The sequence below is a fragment of the Vicugna pacos genome, chromosome X (genome assembly GCF_048564905.1).
Source record: "Vicugna pacos chromosome X, VicPac4, whole genome shotgun sequence".
Classification (NCBI taxonomy): domain Eukaryota; kingdom Metazoa; phylum Chordata; class Mammalia; order Artiodactyla; family Camelidae; genus Vicugna; species Vicugna pacos.
Genome location: NC_133023.1, coordinates 110,776,773 through 110,787,366, shown reverse-complemented (window position 1 = coordinate 110,787,366; position 10,594 = coordinate 110,776,773). Strand labels below are relative to the sequence as shown.

The 10,594-nt window shown below is 40.8% G+C and overlaps 1 protein-coding gene across 1 annotated transcript; it reads left to right on the top strand.

Annotated features, from left to right (window-relative positions):
- Nucleotides 1-411: 411 nt before the first annotated feature.
- On the top strand, nt 412-10,209 carry RAB9B (RAB9B, member RAS oncogene family). Its single transcript, XM_015252090.3, has 3 exons — nt 412-556; nt 5,251-5,341; nt 6,691-10,209. The coding sequence occupies exon 3, from the start codon at nt 6,733-6,735 to the stop codon at nt 7,336-7,338; it is 606 nt and encodes a 201-aa protein (XP_015107576.1). The 5' UTR covers nt 412-556; nt 5,251-5,341; nt 6,691-6,732; the 3' UTR covers nt 7,339-10,209.
- Nucleotides 10,210-10,594: the final 385 nt, after the last annotated feature.

Sequence of the window (10,594 nt, the reverse complement as noted above, 5' to 3'; positions counted from 1 at the left end):
TTAATCAAGAGGGTGTCTGTGCTATCCTCTTCGCAAAAGCAGAGGGTTTGGAGGTAGGGTAAATGAGGTAGGTCGAAGGATAATTGCCGGAAATGAGGCTGTGGCTCCGGGCTGCGGAGATGCTAAGTGGGAGAGCAATTGTTGACGAGCCATTGTCGCTGTGCCTACTAATCTGCGAGGGGAGGGGAGGAGACAAGGGAGACCAGGGTTGGACACTGAGCGTGGAAGAAGTGTGAGCGAGCCAGGGAGCGCTCTCGACGCGCGAGGGCGGGAGGCGGCTACCCGGGTCCTCCGCGCCGAGAAAGGGGCAGCAGGAGGCGGCGCGGGCCCCGCCCCCTCCCCTGGCGGGCGCGGGCGCGAGACGCTGCGCGGCGGCAGCGGCGGGCGCGAGCAGCAGCTGTCAGGCCACCGAGGTCCAAGCTGCACTTGCCGCCCCGTGGAGGACGAGGAGGAGGCAGGAGCGCTGACGGTGTCGCCGAGGAGCCGGACTGCCGGCACGCAGAGCCGACCGGCCTGGCCCCCGCGGCCCTCTCCCGCCTCTCTCCCATTGTGTTGGGTAAGGTGCCGGTGCGTGGGCAGCGACGGGGGCTTAGCGGCCGGAGGACGCAGGAGGCCGGGAGGTGGGGGGCCTGGGGACAGAGGGAGGAAGGGAGGTCTAGGGGATCCCTGGAGGCACTTGTACCTGGGCAAATGGACCTCGACGCCGCGGGGACCGGAGTTGGGGGGTGGGTGACGGTGGAGGGGGGCGTTGCTGAGTAATCCCGAGCGGCTGCCAAAGCCCGGCAGAGAGGCGCAGGGCTCCGTGGGGAGCGGGTGTGGCTCAGTGCGCATGCGCCACGGCTGCTGGTTCTCAGAGCTGGGGATGAGGTGAGCCGACCCGGGTCCGAGGTAGTTGGAACTCTGCGTGGCATCTCACTTTCTGGATCCCCCATGCTAACGGTACCCCTGTTGTAAAGATGCCAGCATTCCCGGCCTCCTAAGAAAGCTTCTTTTTCCTCTACCCTGCTCAGTTAATGTCACTCAAAGCTTTCCTATTTGTCCCAGGCAGTCTACTTAGGAAGAAGTGGCCTGGGGACAGTGCCAAATTGCTATCCAGTGTGCCTTCAAGCTCATATCCCCAGAGCTGTCATTGTGAGGAGTGAAGGGTTAGAGATGAAAGTCCACATTGGACCCTTCTAGTTGCATGTCGGATATAAATATGGGCATAAATGTAGGAATAGCTCTTCAGTGGCATGACAGCTGTGGCATTTGGACTCAATGGACTTAGGTGATAACTTGTTAGCTCTACAAAATGAATCCAGTGCGTCAGAGGGCTTCCTCGCCACAGAACCCGCTCACCCCCCTCCCCAGCCCCAAGCATCAAGTTGTACTGGAAACAACCTACACCATTTAAGGCAGAGAGTCTCAAAGATCCAATCATTTCTTATTTGTATTGATTTTTACGTATAGTAAAGAAAGCCCCACCCAATTCTCCAGTGAAATATTTCCAAATATTGTGCCAGGAATCAACAGTGAGTTGAATAGTCTCGACTGGTGTGTCACCACAAGATGGGCTTTCCCCACAGCTCTAACTATAGCTTCTCTCCTGTGCGGATTGCCACCAGGGCCACTCTCACTCACTGCCTAGCCCTCCCCTGTTTCTCCTCCCCCACCTTCAGCCATGCAGTACACATCCCTCTCAAAACTTGCTCCCATACCATCTTGCACTATGGATCTGAGCATCATTCTACCCATGGCAACTGAACTGATGTTGCCAATTTGCTTTTCTGTATTTCTCTCCATCAGCACACTAAAATGTACTATTTTCAAAGGTTCAGGCTCTTTCTTACCATTGTCCTGCCTCCTCCCTCGCCTCCATCCCCACCCCCAAGCATCCCCAACTAAATACAATAATTTTAATAAGCCTGTGTGGGTGCAGACACAGCAGATTTAGAAGGTTTCAAGTGTATCAAAGAATAAAGAAAGCTACCAGTTATGTGAATTTCTAAGTCATCTTACTATTCAAGACTTAGACCCTAATTGGGGAAAAAAGTGAATAAACTGTCCTTAGAGAATGTTTGTTAATCTGGGGGAAATGGAGTAGGAAAAGGGAACTGCATGTCTGGGATATTTAAGTCATTTAAAGCCAGATCTTTCTCTGAATAGGACCAAGATCAGAATAAACATTTTAGTCCAAATCCTACCTTGATATGGGACCCTTAAGGAATGCGTAAGGGATTTGACTTTCCTAATAAATGTACTTAGGGTTAGCAAAGAATTCCTTTGCCTACTTAATGCTATCTTCTTTTAAGATTTGATTTAAATTTGACATATTCTGGAGGAGAAAAAGTTGTTTGATTTGCTTTTATACTGTGCTAGTACTTTTTAATTTAATTATGTACTAAAGGATATCACACTCAAATGGTGAGGAGGAGGAGGAGGAAGAGGATGGGGATACCAGCACCCACTGAAAACAAAGTGGACATAATTATTCTGCTCTTGTTTTGGGCAGGAATGGAGAAATTTATATATTTATTTTTTTAATGTGAAGGGAAGGGGAGGGAAACTGGAGCATTTCCAATAAGTTTCAACAGGTGGAATTCCTGTTAAGTCCCATCTAGAAAGTGATCCAGATAAGTCCATAACTTCTGCTCTTTAGTCACCTTATAAATAATAGTATTTGGATAGCTTACAGAACTGGGAATCTGTTGTACCTTTGCATCAGTTCAGAGGCGTTAGTTCCGGGTACTTACCTAATTAATAAACAAATGTTTACTGACTATCCATATAGAGGACTCTGGTGCTGCTTGAGGGGACTTCAAAGACATACACAAACAAGTGCCCTGTGACCCAGGAATTTAGAATTTGGTTGTGTGGGAAAGACCTATTTGTGCAGGAAAAAAAAAAGATTTTGTTAACAAAATAAGACAGCATAATGATACTATTTCAACTATAAACTATGAGATCTGAAACTTATATGTTAATTTGTAAACTCCCTGAAGGTAAGACCTTGCCTTAAACACATAAGATTTCCAACAATGTCTACACCCAGTGGGTGCTGAAGTGACGAAGCTTTGCAAAGTAGATTAGGTAGGGAGAAACCAGAGGCAGGGAGAGAAGAGCAGGGAAGCTTTCACAACAGATTAGATGCAAGGAGATGTGGACCAAAGTTCAAATATTAGCAGAAGACTGGAAAAGGATATTCCAAGGAAAAATCACCAGGATTTAGTGACTGAAGGCAAGGAGCCAAGCCCAAACTGTATTCATTTCTACCTCTGACAAACAAATGGGAGTTGGAGGCAGCAGAGGAAAGTGGAGGGTCACCTTAGTAAGCACATAATAGGCACTCAGGTGTTTTCCCAAGCATCAGTTGCAGGATTGGACTAGAAGACCCTTAAGGTCCCTCCAGCACTAAGATTCTGTGGTATATGCAGATGCTCAAAATTGTTGGGGAACAAGGGCTTCTCAGATATGGAAGAAAGAGGGAAGGAAGAATTGTTATCCTCCCACTGGCAGGCCCTTTCTGAGAAGGGTTAATATGAATCACAAGACCCCCACCAGTGAGTAAAAGGAGATAGAGGAGCAAGAGGAACAAAAATTTCAAACCAAAAATTTCAGTAAATGCTTACAAATCTTTGCAGACTTCATAAGTTATTCATTTCCCCCCAAGTCTTGTGTGTTAAGTGGGGCAGGTGTTATCAGCTCTATTTTTATATAGGAAGAAAGACAACAAGATTAAGCGACCTGCCCAAGTTCATAAAATAAATGAATGGGAAAGCAGTGATGAAGACCTTTGTCTCCTGATTGCTGCCTGCCCAGTACACTTGACTGACCCTGAATCGCATTGCTTTTCCTCCTCTTTCCCTAGTTTAGAGCCTATGCACCCAGAAGTTATGTGCGCACACGACTAAATAGGGAATGCACAAGCAACTGCAGCATTATCTCAGATAGTTATTAATACTTCATCATTATTCCTGGAGCTGAGTATTTGGTTTCCATATTCACTCAGTCCTTGACCCGTCATTTGAGTTTATCCACAACAGCCGGGAAAGTAGAGTTAGTGAGTCATTTAATGATGTGAACACCTGTTTGCTAGGACCTTAAGGAAGCTCATTTGGCATGGGCCTTTAGTACTATGAGTATTATGCCCAAGTTTGTACTTCCTTCAAGTGAGAGCTGAAAAGTTCTCCTCTGTAAAATTATCCTAAAGACCAGTATAAAAAAGAAGTGTGCTAACACTTGTTTCGTCTCCATTTAAAGAAATGTTTGTTACTTGAGCTGCTTCCAAAGACAGCAATTTGAGAGCAGGGAAAAAGGACAAAAATCAGGAATTGTAGAAAACTTGAGAATTTTTTAGAATAGATATACACCAAGAAGAAGGATAAAGCCTATCAATTTAGAAGACATTATTTAAATTCATACCTACTGATTTAGCTCTCTAATGAATCCCTTAGTATAGGCTTTATCTATATTTGACTAAAATAACATGAGACTGTTAAGCAGCAGAGATTTCTTGAAAGCTTCTTTATTCCTCAGTAAGAAAGACTACTCAACAAATCGAGGAACTGTTTTTCTTTTTAGACCAGTACTCTTGATGCTTCTTAAATAAGACACTTGCCATAATTAAATATAATTTTAAATGAAGATGTGTTTGAATTTAATAAAGCCAGCTAAATACTAAAACCTGTGTTTAAGACAGATGACTGAAATTAATGAGTAAAATAATTAGCCAAGATTATATATTGTAAACAAGGAATCCCCAAACATATCTTTTTCTTCCCTGATCTTGTGGAATCAGTTGCAGAGACAACCTCAAGGCAGATTGGGGAGTGCGTTAATAACTTTCTTGTAGATGGAAACATTGGTAGATATAAAGGAAAGGCGTTTCATCTCTGACTTAGGATTTCAGCATATCTTAGACTCCTCTGTGCTTTCCCTTTCCTGAGTATCACCTAATGTGAATGTCGCTACTTTCTTTGATTTACTTTTACTTTGAATGGCAAGTTCAATGACGAGACAATATAAAACTTTAAAAATCATATAAAGTACACTCAAGTTAAGACAAGTTAAAATTCATGCAATAAAATTATTTTGTCCATGTTAAGTGTTTGTAGCATTTGAACTCTTTTTAAGAATATTCATGAAAAGCATCTTCTGTAGGTAAGTTGAGGTTTGTCTGGTTTTTTTTTCCCTGACTTGATCATATTTGTATCTATAGTCTTTATTTTATTATAAATTTTAAAAACTAATGTTTCACAATCTGTTTTTCAGAATCCTAAAAAGAAAGAATATAACAACAACAAGAAAAAGACTTAAGATTGTGACAAAGACCCAACTGGGTTTATATTTTATTTTCTTCTGGGTAGGTATATATTTTATATGTTTTTATTTGATCTCTGAAAAATGTATAGCACAGGGAACCATATTCAATATCTTGTAATAGCCTATAATGAAAAAGAATATGAAAAGGAAAATATATCTCTATATAACTGAATCACTATGCTGTACACCAGAAACTAACGGAACATTGTAAACTGACTATATCTTAATTAAAAAATAAATATTAAAAATAAAAAAATGCTAAAATGAAAAATAAATATTTAGAAAAACATATAGTTAGTATACATGCACAGCAACATAACTTTAAGAACTACTGAGGTTTTTTTATCTACATTTCAAATGTGTGTGCCTCCAGAAGCTCTTTTGCATGTGCTCTTTTGATTAGTGATTAGTTTTCATCAATTTAAGTCACTTGCATAAATAACACCCAATAAACATCATCATTGTTGAGGTCCCACAAAGCTAGTGTAAAAGTACCTAACAGAGTCTAGTACACGGTAGTTGTTCAGTAAACATTTGATCTTTTTATTTTAACCTGCATCCTAGTTGTTCCACCTATAGACACGTTGTGGAGGTAACAAAAAGGATACTGTATAATTATTAGCTCTTAGAGTTTACGGTATGTTTTCATTGGTGTTACTATGGAATTAGAAACTAAATCCAGAAATTAATAAGCTTATTCAAGATTTTCTTCCTCAATGATAGCCGTTATAATGATACCAGTCAACAGTTATCAACTTGAGTGCCATTGTTCCCCTGAAGAAAAGATTATGGAAAATCCTTTACTTGTGAGGGTATCCATATCCGTGCAAGTATAATGGAGCAAATGCCTGAAGAAACCTGATACTTTTCTCTTTTCCCAGTTCTGGGGTCCACTGTAATTCTAACCCAAACCTCTATTAACAGAATCAAGATTTCAGCATACACAGCTTTCTCTCCTCAATAATTCTTGAGTCCCTCGGGAACAGACTTCAAACCCGAAACCAACTTCATACTTTTTGCCTCTTGTTTGGAACTGTCCAAACCGGAAGCTAACATGTTACACATTTGAGTAATATTCCTGTTCTAGGCTTTCTCGCCTGGAATAGGATCAGAACTGAACCAGATTACAGCACCATCTGCTAGTCCGTTTATCCATGGCATTCGGCCATCTTCCTGGCACAGGCAAGAAAGAGACTTCAGGAAAACAAGACCTATTTTCTCCCTTATGCAAAAAGAGTTTTATTCCTTCTGCTATACTATATCATTTAATGAGCATGAATCAAGAGAAGTTAAATTAGAAGGCCTCGTATTTCAGAGAAATTTACTATGCAGTTGATTTCAGTTTCAGATTTTAACTGTCTTCCCTCCTACTTTTTCTTTTATTTTCAGGCTCTCTTGGTTATATACTCCTTTCCATCTGGTGCTGCAACAATGAGTGGGAAATCCCTGCTCTTAAAGGTCATTCTCTTGGGTGATGGTGGCGTTGGGAAAAGCTCACTCATGAACCGTTATGTAACCAATAAATTTGACTCTCAGGCTTTTCACACCATAGGGGTAGAGTTCTTAAATCGAGATCTGGAGGTAGATGGACGTTTTGTAACTCTCCAGATCTGGGACACTGCAGGGCAGGAACGTTTCAAGAGCCTTAGGACACCCTTCTACAGGGGAGCAGACTGCTGCCTCTTGACCTTCAGCGTGGATGACCGGCAGAGCTTTGAGAACCTTGGTAATTGGCAGAAAGAATTCATCTACTACGCAGATGTGAAAGACCCTGAGCACTTCCCCTTTGTAGTTCTGGGTAACAAGGTAGACAAAGAGGATAGGCAAGTGACTACTGAGGAGGCGCAGGCCTGGTGCATGGAGAATGGAGATTACCCTTACCTAGAAACAAGTGCCAAAGATGATACTAACGTGACAGTGGCCTTTGAAGAAGCGGTCAGGCAGGTGTTGGCTGTAGAGGAACAGCTGGAGCATTGCATGTTAGGTCACACTATTGACTTGAACAGTGGCTCCAAATCAGGATCTTCATGCTGTTAAAAGTAGGAAGCCTTTTCAAAGTGTGCCCCAAATTGGTCAGTCAGTAGCATAAGAATAACTGTGCCCCTCTAAGAGAGCACACACATACAAAAAGGTGCGAGATAAGGTTATGATGGTGAATCAGAGCCTTTCAAATTGAAGTTGTAGAGAGATTTAAAAAAAAAAGCTTTATCAAGCCAAGTGTATTTTGCGTGATTTCTGCTATTTCCTTCTTGTGTGTATCGGGACACTTCAGAAAGCTTTAGTCCTGAGAGATTTAAATATTTTTCAAATCACAGTTTAAACTTAGAAACCAGCCGCATGAAGGAGTTAAAGAGCTACAGCTATCCCTTAAAGCGTTCCATTTATCAACTAACAAATGTCACCATCAACTCTTGCCAAGCAGTTTCTGACATGTCTGTCAAGGGGAAAAAAAATAAGACTCTGAGCCGTATTACAATAAAAATAATAATGCAAACAAAGATGTTCTAAGCTTGAATTATAAAGAGGTTATAATGATTAGAAATGCAAAAGTATAATGATGTACACTGCCTTGTTTAAATCCTTATGTGTGATTTGCTCCCAGCTGAGCTTTTCAAGAAATACTGTCTCAAGAAGAGATACACTAACGACATAGGAAATTTATTATACTCCTTGTGTTTAAAGTAACAGGGTACTAGTGAATGGATTATGCTCAAATATGCCAACCACCCTTGCAAATAAATGGTTGGTCTGCTTTCACGTCATAAGTCTACTTTTGCTGTGCAGGGATGTTGCTTCTCTGGCAACCTCGTATCAATTTAACAATGCTGTTTAGTATATGACTTTGGACACACTGCACTCTGCTCATAATTTTGATGGTCCTTTGGTCCACAATACTTCTCTCAGAGAAGCCTTCAGAACAGATGGGAGGATACTGGACTTTTCTTACAATGTTCCTTAACTCGAATGTTTATTGTAGAAGAAGGAACTGATTTCTTTTATGTTGCACTATATGTTCAGCTGGCCAAACTAAGACATTGAAAGTAACAAAAGAGAACATACTTTAATCCAGTGTTAGAATGAACGTCTCATAATTAGAGTTGTCTGACAGTGGAATGGACTGCCTTAATGGTGAACTCCCTTCCAGTGAAAAGAGTCAGGAAGATGTGGATGACCAGGTGTTGAAATACCATAAAAAAGATTTTTCTGTACTGGCTAGATATTTGGTTTAAGGTCCCTTCCAGCTCTAAGTTCTAGGAATCTGTAAGCTACAAACTATATTTCAGTGCCATGTTATAATTAGATTTATCTTAAGACAGCAGCTAAGACTATGGAAAGGGACTTTAAAGTTTCTCAAACTATTCTGGGATCAGCATTTAACAGCAACTACATAGCTCTTTTGCTTTTGCACTATGGCAGGAAAAATTCTTGAGCTCTGAGTAATCATTACATGCCCGATATAAACATCCTAAAGATACTATATTAAAATGCAAAAATGGTTTGTCAAATCAAAATCAAAATTTTGTGATCAAATCAAATTTTGATTTGACAAACCATTGCCAGCTATATACTGTATTATGAATATGCAGTCTAGTTCTTGTCAGTTGATCTATTTGTCTTGCATAGCTTTTAATCTGTACTCTTAAAACATCTCTGATAAAAATAATGGCCCAAGATAGTGAGGGACAGTTAGAAATGACCCCAGAAAGAGACCTAGGTCGGGGAGGGGGCAGGAGCTTTCACAGGAATATAGCCTAGAACTCTCCATTGTAGCCACATATGGAATCAGCCTTACACGTGGGACCTTATGTGCTTTAAGAGCTCTGGGACTTTTTTGCCACATAGATAAGTGGAAGATGATATTTCATCCCAGTAATACTCAGTATTTCCCATTTAAATATGGTCCTGACCCCATTGTCCAACTAACTTTGATGCCAGAAGTCAAAGCCAGAACTGGGACCCCACGGCTCTTAAGTATTGGTCCCTATCCTGCCTATGCCTATAGCCAGCCGCACTGGTCTCCCAGCTCTATGATCATTTTGCTACAATCATGTTAGGGTGAAAATCTGTACATCAGAATTGTTCAATGCTAATTGTTTAAAAGTGCATGAGACCTGGGGCCTTCTCTTTCTACTTGCACTCTGCTTATAATAGTTTCTATTTGTAGATCTCAGGCCTTCATAAAGAACTCCACCCACTCACAAAAGTACTTGTCACTATTTGAATGGCATGTGATCATTTAAATAAAAAAATTACTTGAGTATCCCATTCATAGGCCTCCTGTCCATCCAAGACAAGTGTTCATTTTATTGGCAGGTCAATTGAAGCCCCTTTCCTCTTAGCCACACCAATTTTTTTTTTGCCAAATCACTACACAATATCTTAATGAAAACACTTAACATTAAGTGACAAAAACAGTGGCATTTTGGTGAGTAATACTCAGTGGGGTGCTCACATATAGTTTGGATAAGATTAAAAACCACCGAAGGCTGAAATCTGTGAGTACTAGGAACTGTGCACATAGGCTTAGAAATTGTGTACTCTAGAATGTGCAGTGCAATATTTTCAGTAGGTGTTTTTTTAAATGAACACTGGATTTTTGAACAAGATATTTCTAATTGGAACTATGCTGTTTTTCAATGGTCCATTAAACATCATACAGAATATTTATTTAATTTATTTTCATGTATTGGGCTAACATTCAAGGGGCCTCAGATTCCATATGTCTTCAGTGGATTGACGAATTTCAGGTTAATTTGTGCCTGCCTCAGTCATCTCTACTTTACCCTGAGGTATTCCATAATCCTCTTGTTGCAGGTGCTGCTAAAAACTCAAAATTGTGTATCAGATATTTTGTTTCAACTGTAAAAAATCATCTGTGTTAAAGTGAATAAAAAGTGCATTTTGAATAACCGGTATACAATGTTTGTGCGGCTTTTCTCCCTTTCTCTTTTTGAGCAACTGGTAGGTGAGACAGAGAGTATTTATCAATCAAGTCACTCAGGTTGCCCTGCATGTGGCCTCTGAATCATGTTTCCACATGGTGCTCCAAGCAGCCACTACCTACTGATCAGACAGATACCATTTTACTGATTAGGAGACAAGCTCAAAAGATTAAGGTGGGAAAGTTCCTTTTATGTTATGCCGCTTTGTAATATATGAAGAATACTGGGCATAGGCATTGGATCTTAACTCTCCACTTTACTTCTTCATTATAATTTAAAACAGAGTGAAACCATCACAAAATATAAATAGAATATGCATGTTCCCTTTATTTTCTTGACTGATCTACTGT